The 14909-nt window shown below is 42.6% G+C and overlaps 1 protein-coding gene across 15 annotated transcripts in view; it reads left to right on the forward strand.

Moving 5' to 3' along the window:
- TENM2 (teneurin transmembrane protein 2) overlaps window positions 1-14909 on the forward strand; it is a 1203413-nt gene that overhangs the window by 1179970 nt on the left and 8534 nt on the right. For all 15 annotated transcript variants that reach the window (XM_032403433.1, XM_032403432.1, XM_032403428.1 and 12 more), the window contains 2 exons: window positions 7199-7495; window positions 8922-10536. In XM_032403433.1, the coding sequence (XP_032259324.1) occupies window positions 7199-7495; window positions 8922-10536 (1912 nt within the window). The remainder of the gene's footprint in view (window positions 1-7198; window positions 7496-8921; window positions 10537-14909) is intronic.

The following is a 14909-nucleotide window of genomic DNA, read 5'->3' on the forward strand; positions in this document are numbered from 1 at the left end:
AAATACAGAGGCTCATTAAAAGCTACTATGAACAATTATATGCGAACCAACTGGACAACCTAGAGAAATGGATAAATTCTTTTTTTTTTTTTGAGAAATGGATAAATTCTTAAATGGATGATAGGAGACTGAGTCAGTAATCAAAAATCTCCCAAAGAAGAAAAGATCAGACCCAAAGTCCTCACTAATGAATTTTACCAAGCATTTAAAAAAGAATTAACACAAATCCTTCTCAAACTCTCCAAAAAATCAAAGAGGAGGGAACACTCCCAAACACATTTTATGAGGCCAGCATTACCCTAAGTGAACCAGATACCAAAACCAGGGAAAAAAAAGAAAAAAAGAAAACTATAGGCCAGTATCCCTGATGAATACAGATGTAAAAATTCTCAATAAAATACTAATAAACTGAATTCAGCAGCAAGCATATTAAAAGGATCATTCACCAGGATCAAGTGGGATGTATTTCAGGGATGCAAAGATAGTTCAACATACACAAATCAAGCAATGTAATACATCACATTAACAGAATTTTTTAAATCATATGATCATCTCAATAGATGCAGGAAAACATTTGACAAAAGTAAATATCCATTCGTGATTTAAAAAAAAAACTCAACAAAGAGGGTATAGAAGGAATGTACCTCAATATAATAAAAGCCACTTATGACAAGCCCACAGCTGACATCATACTCAATGGTGAAAGATTAAAAGTTTTTTCTCTACTATCAAGACAAGGATGTTCACTCTTACTACTCCTATTTAACATGGTACTAAAGGTCCTAGACACAACAATCAGGCAAGAAAAATAAATAAAAGGCATCAGACTTAGGAAGAAGTCTGCTGGTCTTTATTTGCAGATGACATGATTTTATATAGAGAAAATCCTAAAGGTTCCACCAAAAAAACTATGAGATTTAATCAATTAATTCAATAAAGTTGCAAGATGAAAAATTAACATACAAAAATCTGTAGCATGTCTATACACTTACACTGAATTTTCTTAAAATAAATGCCCCATTTACAATAGCATCAGAAACAATAAAATATTTAGGAATAAATTTTAACTCAGGAAGTGAAAGATTTCTTTTGAAAACTGTAAGACATTGATGAAAGAAATCAAAGAAGACACAAATAAATAGAAAGGTATCCTGTGTTCATGGATTAGAAGAGTTAATATTGAAAAAAATGTCAGTAGTACCAAAAGATGTGGGGTTCGGGTTTTTAAGATTTTATTTATTTTAGAGAGAGAGTGTGAGTGAGCACAGTGGGGGGAGGGGCAGAGGGAGAGGGACAAGCAGATTACCCACTGAGCAGGGACCCCAACAGGGCTCAACCCCAGGACCTTGAGATCATGACCTGAGCAGAAGTCAGATGCTTAACTGACTGAGCCACCCAAGTGCCCCCCAAAAGCCATGTTTAGGTCCAATGCAATCTTTATCAAGATTTTGAAGGCACTTTTTATAAAAGTTGGAAAAAAATCCTAAAATTTATGTCAAACCACAAAAGACCCTGAATAGCTAAAGTAATCCTGAGAAAGAAAAGCAAGAGGCATCATACTTCCTGATTTCAAGTTATACTATAAAACTATAGTAATTAAAACAGTATGGTAGTGGTATAAAAACAGACAAATAGACCAATGGAACAGAATTGAGAGCCGAGAAATAAACCCAAGGATATACAGCCAACTAATATTTGGCAAGGGAGCCAAGAATATCCAATGGAAAAAAGATAGTCTCTTCAATAAATGGTGATGGGAAAATTGAATATTCACATGTAAAAGAATGAAAGTGGCCCCATATCTTACACCACTCACAAAGATTAACTCAAAATGGATGAAAGACTTAAATATAAGACCTAAAACTATAAAATTCCTAGAAGAAAACAGGAAAAAATCCCTTTGACATAGGTCTTGGCAATGATTTTTTTGTATGACACCTAAAGCACAAGCAACAAAATCAAAATAATGGGATAAAACAAACCAAAAAGCTTCCACACAGCAAAAGAAACAACTAACAAAGTGAAAAGACAACCTACAGAATGGGAAAAAATATTTGCAAGTTATATATATGATAAGGGGTTAATATCCAAAATACATTTAAAAAAAAAAAAAAACTCATAGGGGCGCCAGGGTGGCTCAGTTGGTTAAGCGGCTGCCTTCAGCTCAGATCACGATGCTCCTAGGATGGAGTCCCACATCAGGCTCCCTGCTCAGTGGAGAGCCTGCTTCTCCCTCTGCCCCTGCTTGTGTTCTCTCTCACTGGTGCTCGCTTGCTCGCTCGCTCTCTCTCTCTCAAATAAATAAATAAATAAATATCTTTTTTTTTTAAAAAAAACTCATACAACTGTGGGGCATAGAGATTACCTGAATGAATGAATACATACATACATAATAAAAATGGACAAAGGACCCAGACATTTTCCCGTAGAAGATAGATGAACAGCCAAAAGATACATGAGGAGATGCTCAACATCACTAATTGTGAGGGCATTGCAAATCAAAGCCACAGTAACACTGCATCCCTGTGAGGGTGGTCATCAAAAGACAAAGAGTACATGCTGACAAGGATGTGAAGAAAACGGAACTCTTGGGCACTGTTGGTAGGACAGTAAATTGGTGCAGGTGCTATGAAAAACAGTGTGGAGGATCCTCAAAATTTTAAAAATAGATAATATATAATCTAGCAATTCTACTTCTGGGAATATATCCAAAAGAAATAAAAACAGTGTATCAAAGATCTATCTGTATTCCCATGTCCATTGCTGCATTATTTACAATAGCCAAGACATGGAAACAACCTGTGTGTTCATCAACAGGTGAAGGGATAAAAAAGCTGTTTATATATTTACAATGGAATATGATTCAGCCATAAAATACGAGAAAATCCTGCCATTTGCAAAAACATGGATGACTCTTGATGTCATTATGCTAAGTGACATAAGTCACAGAAAGACAAATACTGTATGATCTCATTTATATGTGGACTCTTAAAAAAATAAATACAAATGAAAACTCACAGAGAAAGAGATCAGATTTGTAGTTACCAGAGGTGGAGGGTAGGTGGAAAGGGAATTGGAGGAAAGTAGTCAAAAAGTACAGATTTCCAGTTATAAGATAACAAAGTACTAGGGATGTAATATACAGCATGGTGACTGTAGTTGACACTGCTGTATGGTATATAGAAAAGTTGTTAAGAGAATAAAATCCTAAGAGTTCTCATCACAAAGCGAAAAAATTTTTTAAAAGAAAAAAAACATTATATGAGATGACGGGTATTAACTAAACTTATTAGGGATTTCATTTCATTATACCCATAAGTTTATTATGCTGTATAATTTAAATGTATACAGTGATGTGTATCAACTATATCTCAATCAAGTTAGGGGGAGGAAGCTAATTTGAACCAATGCTGTAACAAAATCCCTTTCCCAAGGGCGTAGTAAATTGGGGAATAAAATCCCACCTTAAATTATCAATGGGTAACATTTAGCACTTACTACTTCTTTATGATTGGTGCACCCAGGCCAGGGGTCAGAGGCCTTATCAACTCTACGTAATAGCAATAAACCCAAATGTTGGCAGTCAGAAGTTAGGGACCCCTCTTCTGGTTTTGCCCATTGTTCAGTTCCTTCTGCAATCCTAGCACCCTCACATACTAATATAATTGTTACAATGATGGTCATGCTTATATATGATTTCCATGTTCTTTCCCATGGTTACATGTTACAGTATATATTCATATATATATGCAGATACACACATGATTATATTATGGTTATATATATATGATTTGCCTGTTAGCCTCTCTCAGGTAACTGAAGATAGGGATTTATATCACTCCAACTGTATTTTAACCAAGAATATACATCAGAATCTCCTAGCCCCTATTCCCTAGGGGGCTGATCAGCAGCTGTGGAGTGCTTTGAGAGAGCATCCCAGGTGGTTCAGAATCACATGCCTGATGGAGAGCAGCTGGTCAGAGAGGTGGTACAGCCTAGAGGTGAAGACACTGAGTTCTGGACTGGGATCCTGGCTCTACCACTTATTATTTGTTTAAGCCTGAACAGGGCACTTAAACCTATCTGTACCTTGTGTGTAGAGTGGGGATCATAATGCTTGCCTGGGAGTGTTGTGAGGATTAAATAAGATAAAACAAGGGTAGCTCTGAGAACACACTAAGCCCATCATAAATTCTCAAGACACATTGGTGTTGTTCATCCCTGCATTCCAGAGCAGGCACCAAACCTGACACTAGCAGAGATTTAATATTCAATAAATAATAAATGCACAGGGAGCTGTATGATATTAGCAAAGAGAAGCAAAAAGAGAAATTAGTAAGGAAAGGGAAGGAGGATAGAAGGATGACCAAGGAGATGGGAAATACATAAGCATGATAACCAGCAGCTGGCTCAAGAAACCCTGAAAATCCTTCCTCGTTATTGCCACATTGTTCATTCTGCCTAATAAAATGTTGGCAAGGTCTTGAACTGAAATTTTCAAACTCACAGGATTAAGAATCTTGATGGCCTTCTGCACTTGTCCCAAATGAAGCAACCCCACATAGCCAAACTTCTGTTTCCAGAGGAAGTGATCATTCTGACCCCAGCTTGTGGTTTGCTTTGAATATGGTGACTCTAATTGGGGATCAAGAGCCTCAATAATTCTGACAGCATTAACTTTTGGACCTGTTTTTTTAAAAGATTTTATTTATTTGTCAGAGAGAGAGCACAAGCAGGGGGAGTGGCAGGCAGTGGGAGAAGCAGGCTTCCTGCTGAGGAAAGAGCCCGATGCAGGACTCGATCCCAGGACTCTGGGATCATGACCTGAGCCGAAGGCAGACGCTTAACCAACTGAGCCACCCAGGCATCCCTGGACCTGTTTTTTAAAAATCCTACCACTCCCCCTTTACTTTCTTGACTGTTCTTCCCTATGGCTGCCTGTTTGATTACATAAATCTTCCATTTGGAGTTGGGTGCCCTGTAATCCCAAGAACCCACCACCTTTATTCCTATCTCCATGCTTTGATGCATTTTCTTTCTGAAATGTTCTATCTCAAGCGTTTTATCCCCTTCTCTCTGAGATGACTCCATGGAAATGGCAATAGTTTGAGGAATCAAGTAGTCCTGGGTTCAAATCCAGCTTCCACCACTTGTCTAGATTTGTGACCCCCTCTGAGCTCAATTGCCCATGTATAAAATAATTTCTACGTGTTGTGAGAATTAAACTGGGATAAGTTATGTAATGTACCTAGGACAGTACCTGTCAAAGCATGAGGGGCTTATATCGGTTTAGATTAGGTTCAACTGCTAGTAACAGAGATTAGAAATAACAATGGCTTAAATAAGATATGTCCTTATTTGTTATGACCTAAAAGGAGTCTAGAGGTAAGCCATTCATGGCTGGTATGGATGACCATTAGAAGATATGTAAGTCAACAGGGATCTAGACTTTCTCTGGATGAGCCATCATCCTTCCATCCTCAAAGTCACCCCATACTTACAAGGTGAATGCTGGAGCTCCAGGGATCATAGCCACCTTCCACCCAGGAAAAGGAGGAAAGTGGGAAGAACAAACGGGTGCCTATTTCTCAGCAGAGTCAGTTTCCTTTAAGGTTCCCAGGAGACCCAGCTGACAACTACCACTTACATCATGTTAGCCATCCACTTCTGAGGAAGCTATGAAATGTAGTTCTTTACCTGGGTACAATGCTGCTCCCTAGAATACAGATGTCTGTGGTGTTAGAATTATTCCATGTCTCCCCATCAAGCTATAATATGGAGCCCTCAGGGGCTGTGGCAATGCTTTACAGTTTCTTCATCATTTGACAAGTCAGGGCACTCAATGCATATATAATACAGGAATCAGTACAGCCAGTTAAATGTCTAAGTAGTTAAAAGTGGTTCAAGTGTGAAGACCTAAGTTCCAGACCAACCCTACCACTTCATTGTTATGTGACCTTGAGCAAGTATGCGACCTCTCTGCTTCGGGCTCAGTTTCCTTATTTGTCAAGTGGTCCTTGTGAGTACCAACTCAGACAAGAGATGCAAATTGCCTAACACAATGCCTATGTACAATAACCCCAGCATGTGTTAAAGTTATTACCACCACCACTACCATCACCATCATCACTGTTATTATTAGGTGCTATTGAATTATTAGGTAAGTTAAGGAGGTACCAGGCATCTCTCACTTCTCTTTCTTCTGCCTGTTTACATCTTCCCTTGCCTTCAGTGGTCACCCCAGGGACATCTGGATTTGCAGTCAATTATGTTGAAAGAGCCTGGGCTCAGTCAGCCTCATTTTATTCACTTCCAGCCATCCACTCAGGACTAGCTAAATCTCAAGAGTCCCTCTCCTTTGCCCCTAACCAGAGTCTAGTCACCCAGATCTGCCTTCTGGGACAGGCTCTCTTCTCTGATCAGATCAGCTTCTAAATAAATATTAAATTATGTCTAGGTGTGTTCCACTATTCCTTTCAAATCTAAGTAAATCAGTTCCTTTGTTGGAATTCCCCAGCCCTGTTGAGGTCTCCCCACTGATGTCTTGCATCCTTGACAGTGGCAAGAATTTTCTCTAGATAGAAGTAAAGAAGTTCACATAGCAATAAGCCTTCCTATTCCCAGATCTTTGCAAAATATGGATTTCTAAGTCATCCCCCCAACCCTCCTAGGTACCTTTACTTGAGGCTTCAGAAGAAATCTTGGCACCTACTCTTAAAGATCATTAGCTACTCAGCTGGTAATGTGCTCAAAAACGGTTGAAAGTGTGCAAATATACAAATTATCTTGCCCTCCAAGGTGGCCAGGCAGGGCAGTCAGAATCCCAGTGTCCAGGGCTATTTGTATGGCTAATTTATACAGTGCACAATTTTCACTATTCATACTTTCTACGACAGGATGATACTCCTTATAATTGTGCAGTGCATGGTCTACATAACTGCTCACAGCAGCCATGCCCAGATTAGTCATCTGTGACCATAAGCAGCCTCATTTTTGTATCTTAGTGCACCCTACAAATATTACCATTTTCTTTGTGTACCATGACATAAAGAAGTTTAGAAAACACTACTCTAAATAACTTAAAGGTTAGTTCTTCCTCCTGTGAACACTTGTTCCCTGGCCATGTCAGCCATATCCTCCACAGAAGCTAACGTGCCCAGGTGATGTCTCTCAAACCAAGCCCATTGTGTTTTCCCAGGTCCATGGAAGAAATCTCTTGTCCATTGACTATGACCGGAATATTCGGACAGAAAAGATCTATGATGATCACCGGAAGTTCACCCTGAGGATCATTTATGACCAGGTGGGCCGCCCGTTCCTCTGGCTCCCCAGCAGTGGGCTGGCAGCAGTCAACGTCTCATACTTCTTCAACGGGCGCTTGGCTGGCCTTCAGCGTGGGGCCATGAGTGAGAGGACAGACATTGACAAGCAAGGCCGAATCGTGTCCCGCATGTTCGCTGATGGGAAAGTGTGGAGCTACTCCTACCTTGACAAGGTAGGTGAACGTGCTGTCCCCACTCAGCTGGGGCTTTCCCTTATTCACACTTCTCTTCTTAAGCTGACCTGATATGCTTTGCCATAAGACATTTAACATCTTTACTTTGACTCTACAAGGTCTCCCCTCATGCTCCCATCCTCACTGGGAGGGAGGAAAATCTGAGGGAAAATGTTATTCATTGCTCATCACTATTACCATTAAAAGGAAAAAAAAGTGCTAGACACTTGGTAATAGCAAAAAGAATGGATTGTCTGATTTTATTTAAAAGAAAAAATGCTGTTGAAGCAGACAGAATCATCCCACTGGCATCATGGCTAGTCATTATTTATGATTTGGAAATGCAATGATTCATTTCTGCCTTCCCCGAAATTAAGTCATCTGGGTAGGGAATTTTGCCTAAAACTCAAGCACACAGAGCAACATCCTCCTACTTGGCCTATAAGCTGAAACAGCCAATGGATTCTCTCTACATAATTCCCTATGTCTAAAAGTGTCAGATTCGGGTCTCCATGTCAGAAAGGGTCAGGTTGGAGCAGAAGTAAAAAGAAGTCCTTTTGGGGCACAAGTCAAAAAGACTTTTGAAGGCTGTCCTGGTCCTCTAAGTCATTAGATGGGGGCTTGCTCAGCTTGGGCCTCTCCCCTCAACACAGGTTCCATTTCTATTTCTTCCTTTCTTGCCTGTCCATTACAGCAGTCACTTGCAGACAGAGCAGTGACCTCCGTAAGAGTGGGACTGCTTCCCTTTGGTCATCCCTGAATCCTGTTCTTATTATGCCGTAAAATACTAGAATGGTTGACCAGAGGAAGCAAGAATCTCCCAACTGCCTCAAGTTTGAGGCCATTTTTATCCCCCAAAATCGATGATTCTGGGTTATTTAATCTTTTTAGTAGTTTCTAAATGGAAGATATGCTTTCTCTTTAGATGTAATCAGGGGTGGCCAACACATAGTATTGGGTGTCCCCTGCGGCACCGGTGGCAGTCATTTCTAAACAATCTTAGGATTTCTTGTTATTGAGCCCTAGAAGTAAACTCAATGTCCTTCCAGCCCTTTCTACTCAAAGTATGGTCTAAGCAACATCAGGATCACCTGGAAGCTTGTTACAAAAGCAGATTCTCAGGCCACCTCCCCCCTCATCCCTCATCCTCCACCAAACTACTAAATCAGAATCTGACTTTTAACAAGATCCCTGGGTATTTCACATGCACAGTAAAGTTCAGGAAGCACTGGTCCAGGTAGCCACCATAATCCATAAGAATTAGCATGTCCGTGAAATCAATCTACTCATAATCTCTGGTCTAAACTTCCCCATCCTTCATGGCTTTTGAATCACCATTTTGGGAAATGGAGTAGATTCTGTCCATTTGAGTGCTTGGTCTTAAAGAGCCAACTCATGCGTTCCTTCACCCTTTTCCTTCCTCCAGTCTATGGTCCTCCTGCTTCAGAGTCAGCGTCAGTACATATTTGAGTATGACTCCTCCGACCGTCTCCACGCCGTCACCATGCCCAGTGTTGCCCGGCACAGCATGTCCACCCATACCTCCATTGGCTACATCCGCAACATTTATAATCCCCCTGAAAGCAATGCTTCAGTCATTTTTGACTACAGTGATGATGGCCGCATCCTCAAGACATCCTTTTTGGGCACCGGGCGCCAGGTATTCTACAAGTATGGGAAACTCTCCAAGTTATCAGAGATAGTCTATGACAGTACTGCTGTCACTTTCGGATATGATGAGACCACCGGCGTTTTAAAAATGGTCAGTCTCCAAAGTGGGGGTTTCTCCTGCACAATCAGGTACCGGAAGATTGGCCCACTGGTGGACAAGCAGATCTACAGGTTCTCTGAGGAAGGCATGGTCAATGCCAGGTTCGACTACACCTATCATGACAACAGCTTCCGGATTGCAAGCATCAAGCCCGTCATAAGTGAGACTCCCCTTCCTGTTGATCTCTACCGCTATGATGAGATTTCTGGCAAGGTGGAGCATTTTGGCAAGTTCGGAGTCATCTATTATGATATAAACCAGATCATCACCACTGCTGTAATGACCCTCAGCAAACACTTTGACACCCACGGGAGGATCAAGGAAGTCCAGTATGAGATGTTTCGGTCCCTCATGTACTGGATGACAGTGCAATATGACAGTATGGGAAGGGTGATTAAGAGGGAGCTAAAACTGGGGCCTTATGCTAACACCACTAAGTACACCTATGACTATGATGGGGATGGGCAGCTCCAGAGTGTGGCTGTCAATGACCGCCCAACCTGGCGCTACAGCTATGACCTCAATGGGAACCTCCACTTGCTGAACCCAGGAAATAGTGTACGCCTTATGCCCTTGCGCTATGATCTCCGGGATCGGATAACCAGACTCGGAGATGTGCAGTACAAAATTGACGATGATGGCTATCTGTGCCAGCGAGGGGCTGACATCTTTGAGTATAACTCCAAGGGCCTCCTAACAAGAGCCTACAATAAGGCCAGTGGGTGGAGTGTCCAGTACCGCTACGATGGTGTGGGGCGGCGGGCTTCCTACAAGACCAACCTGGGCCACCACCTGCAATATTTCTACTCTGACCTCCACAACCCGACCCGCATCACCCATGTCTATAATCATTCCAACTCAGAGATAACCTCACTCTACTATGACCTCCAAGGTCACCTCTTTGCCATGGAGAGCAGCAGTGGGGAGGAGTACTATGTTGCCTCAGATAACACAGGCACTCCTCTGGCTGTGTTCAGCATCAACGGTCTCATGATCAAACAACTGCAGTACACAGCCTATGGGGAGATTTATTATGACTCCAACCCTGACTTCCAGATGGTTATTGGCTTCCATGGTGGACTCTATGATCCCCTGACTAAGCTGGTCCACTTCACTCAGCGTGATTATGATGTGCTGGCAGGACGATGGACCTCTCCAGACTACACCATGTGGAAAAATGTGGGCAAAGAGCCAGCCCCCTTTAACCTGTATATGTTCAAGAGCAACAATCCTCTCAGCAATGAGCTGGATTTGAAGAACTACGTGACAGGTGAGGACTCTACCATCTCAGTTGGGCAGTGGCTCCCTGTGGGGTGGTTGTCCTGGTAGACTGTCGGGAACTTCGAAAGAAGGTCTTACTTCTGATGATAGGGGAATCCTGGAGACCTATAAATTCTGCTCTGTACAGTATCTAGAACAGTCGAGTGACAGCAGTACAGAGCAGTCTTCAGATCTGTTTGAAGATGTTCTAAGCCCATTTAGTTGAAATAACTTTTATAAGAGCACTTCCTACCCCAAGACAGGAATGCAGCCTTATGAAGGGGGAAATAATGGGACTCTGGTGTCAGATTCTCTCTTCTACTTATAAGCCAAAGACTTTGGACTAGGTTTCTAAACTCTCTGAGGTGTAGCTTCCTTCTCTGTGAAAAGGTACTAATAAAACCATCCCACAAAGTGATCGTGAGAAGTAATGAACTTATACAGATAAAGTTTAGTGCCTAGCACTTAGACAGTGGATGCTCACAAAAGAGTATCTGCTCGTGCTATTACCGTTATCATTACAAATGAAGCATTGAGTTAGCATAGATATGAGATGACTGAGCCCCAGTTCCTGACCTCACAAGCAGGCTGGCAAGATATAAACAGTCAATGATAATGCAGAGCAGAATTAGGTTTGTGCTACCATATAGGTGTCTGTTCAGTTATTTATTCAATAAGCATTTATAGAGTGGCATTATGCTAGATTCTGAGGATAGAAATGATGAACAAGACAAACACCCTTCTCTCAAAGGGGGTTGTGTATATATCTGTGTGTGGATGACTTCAAGTTTGAAAATTGTGACATAGTGCAGAAGGGTCCCGTGTCAAACTGGGCCTAAAGATTGAAGGGGATCTTGATTGGCAGAAATGAGCTCAAGGCTAAAGAAAGACTATGAGTCAAAAGAACATAGGAAGCTTGGAGAAGGGTATGGATCATGGGGCCAAGGAGGGCAAATAATCTACTGCCTCATGATAAGTGAGAAATTGGTAAAATAAGGGTCCCTATCACTTATCTCATCCATATATCTCCATCCATCTATCCACCCATTAACCCATTCAACAAATATTTTCATAATATCTAACATAGACTAATATCCATTTCCTCACCCACATATCTCCATCCATCTATCCATCCACTCTCCCATTTGATGAATATTTTCATAATATCTAACATATACTAAGTATTAGAGATGCAGTGGACAGGAAGATAAGGTCCTCATTCTCAGGGAAAGAAGGAAATCAGGATGGATGGATGCATGCATGCATACAGAGGCCAACTTTCAGCAAGAAAGCCAGAGTCATCCCACCTGTCCATGCATTGTAGAGGAACAACAGTAGGGACCCAACTCCAAGGCCCCCAAGCTCCAGGAAACTCACAGCTCTTGGCCATGAGCCAAGGAGACATCAAACCCAAAGGGTCCCTACCCTCAGGTGACCAAGAGTCACTTGTCCACCCTCAAGAAAGGAAGCAGCAGCTGGCCAAGCACAGAGCTGCCCTCAATGTCCCATGCTGCAGAAGGATGACCTTAAAGATCAACTTGTGGCCATGCCATATCTCATCCTGACGTTCCAGAGCCTTTTAAGTTGAACCCAGCATCCCCCTACAACCGAAGCAGCTGGTACCTTTTAAGCCCAGTAGCTATGACCAAGCTAGTTCCCTCCTGTTCTTCCCACCACACCTCATCGAGAGGCCCTGCCATGGTATTCTGCCATGGTCTCTCTTCTCCATGGCTTAGCATGACTGTTATCCCCCAGTTCACTGCACTTTCAAATTAAAGGACCTCTCAGAAAAACGTACACACACATATGTACGTACATAGTTTCAGGTAACAATAAGTGCTATGTAGATAAAATAGGATAAGGGGTTAGACAGAGAGTGATGGGAAGCACCTCCTATATTTAGGGTGCTCACAGAGGACTTTCTGAGGAGGTAGCTTTAAAGCAGAGACCTTTATGAAGCAAGGAAGGGAGAGGAAGAGTGTTCTAGACATAGGAAACACCGTGAATGGGAAGGCAGACCATGCCTATCTTAGCCTTGGGAGAAGAATTCCTTCACCCTCCAGAATGTGCTTCCCAAAACACGGCTTGGCATTGGATAACTTAGGGATGAGTCAGCCAGAGTCAAATAAAAAGAAAGCCCTCAGAGTAGGCTGAATGGACACCAGGGCTGCAAAGGTCCAAACAAAATCATTCACAGAGCAGTCAAACACACAGACCCCCTCAGTGACCTCCCTAGTTCTCCTGCAAAGGGGAAAAAAATTTATCAGAATTTTCTAAACAGTAATATGACTTTCCTCATTCCAGCGCTTCACAGAGACTCAATAAATGGGAATCAAATCAAGTTGAACTAAGTCCAACAAAACTGAATCCAGAAACCATTAAAAAGAGTCTAAAATAAAAGGTAGTGTTAGAGAAGCACGTGCAGAGGGCTGATGTGAGCAGTCAAAACTGGGAAAGAAGGACCCAGGCAGAGCAGAGCATCAGACCAGGCACAAGCCCACACCTGCTGCCCATTCAACATGAGCTGCCCCCTGGAGAGAGGATCCTAGCGGAGAACACCAAATCATTCTCTGCTGTTTGAATCTTGGCTAATCTGTAAACCCCATCTAAATTAGTCTTAATTTGCCACTTAGGAGACGAGCAGAGTGGTTGAACTTGCCGCTCACAATTTAAGCAGAAGTAATTAAGATGTAGTCGGGAGGAACGCAGAGAACAGAACCTTCTCTCACTGGTGCTCAAAAAAAACATCATTGATGTTTTGGAAACAGAGCTTTCTGAATGCAAGAGGCAGCCGCTGAGGCTGGGGGAGGTTCTGCTTCCTCCTGAGAATGCAAGCACAAAGGAGAACAGCATAGACTACCTGTGAGTTCAGAGGCCCCCAGGTTGGAGCAGAGGTGTAGCCACCAGGAGATGGTGAAGGAGGGCCAGAAGTGCTTCCTTTCCCACTCACAGCCTCCAAAGCAGCACCCTTCCCAACCGATATTTTTTAAGGTAATATATTGACAATTGATACACCTGTGATAACCAGATATTAGAGGAAAGGATGTAGAAAAACAGACTGGGAGGCAGACTCCCTCCCCCCACAACCTGCAGGGGCTCAGTCTTTTCCAGCTCTGGCATCGCAGGAAACTCCTCAGTCCCAGACAAATGGGGGACCCATTCCCAGCCCCAAGCCTGGCCTGTAATTCAGGCCCGTTCATCCTGATGTTAGAACCTGAGTACATCTCAAGACCCCAGTGTTAGCCTTGCTAATCATTTGCTGTGTCACTTGGATGATACCTCAAACTTTCTGAGGCTTCGTTTCTTCCTCAGCAAAATGGTGGTAATCATAGCGCTCACCCCATAGGGCTGTAAAAAGTAAATGAGGCCTGCTGTGTAAGGTGCCTAGCACAGTGTTAAGGCTAATAAATGGTAGGGACGCATTTTGTTACTTATAAGCAGCCATGGACTTGGACATGCAGAGGTCATAGATGAAGAGTGGAGATACCACCTCTGCATTATTTTCTGAGGAACATGGGGAGGGGTCTCCAAATCCACCCCGAAATGGATCCAGATTCTGGTCTAAGCAGCACTGCTTTGGCAAACCTGACACCCCAGACAAATGCGAGTTAAGCAAACATCCTAGAAATCATCTGCAATGACTTGTATTTTCTCCCCACCCCTTCTCCCCAGCGGGTCTTTGGGCTTACAAACTCCAGGCACATGTGAGCATAGTGGGATTTTATGGAATTGAATTTCCCTAAGTGAAGAGGAAGGCACAACGTCCTTCTCACATTAACCCTCTTCTCAGATCTACACTTAACACCGAAGATGCTGTTCTGACAGCATTTTTGGAGATGGAGCGTATGCTCGGCGGCCACATCATCATCACATGCCCTGAAGAACATGAGAGGCAAAGAGTAATGAGCCATTAGGAGGGGCCACCTCGTCAGCTCCTGCCCCAAAGGCTCCCTCTCTACAGACTGTGTAGGGAGCCTGTCCCCAGAAAACACTAATTACTTCAGAAAGGAAGAGGGGTATTTGTGTGGTGCCAGAAGTGCTTTCTGCAGAATGGAGGAGATGAGCAACTTGAATAAACATTCCAGAATAGGTTTAGACTCAGAAACTAAGCCAAGTTAGAAACTTTAAGGAAAAGAAAAGAAGGTAGAGGACATGCGCTATCGGCCTTCGTGGAAGCAGCCATTAAAATGTCCAGTCTCAAAGACAGGGGGTTCTCAGCATCACCTCCTGAGTACGAGGGAGGGATCCCAGCAGTGAAAAGATAGGGATGGGGAGAGTCTTGGAGGGCAAGACCTCTCTTGTCTTTCTTGGAATTCCCCACATATCCTACATATCCCTGATGAATGATGGGATGATTTTATATGGTGTACAGATGAGGTTATT

The sequence above is a fragment of the Phoca vitulina genome, unplaced genomic scaffold (assembly GCF_004348235.1).
Source record: "Phoca vitulina isolate PV1807 unplaced genomic scaffold, GSC_HSeal_1.0 scaffold6, whole genome shotgun sequence".
NCBI lineage: Eukaryota > Metazoa > Chordata > Mammalia > Carnivora > Phocidae > Phoca > Phoca vitulina.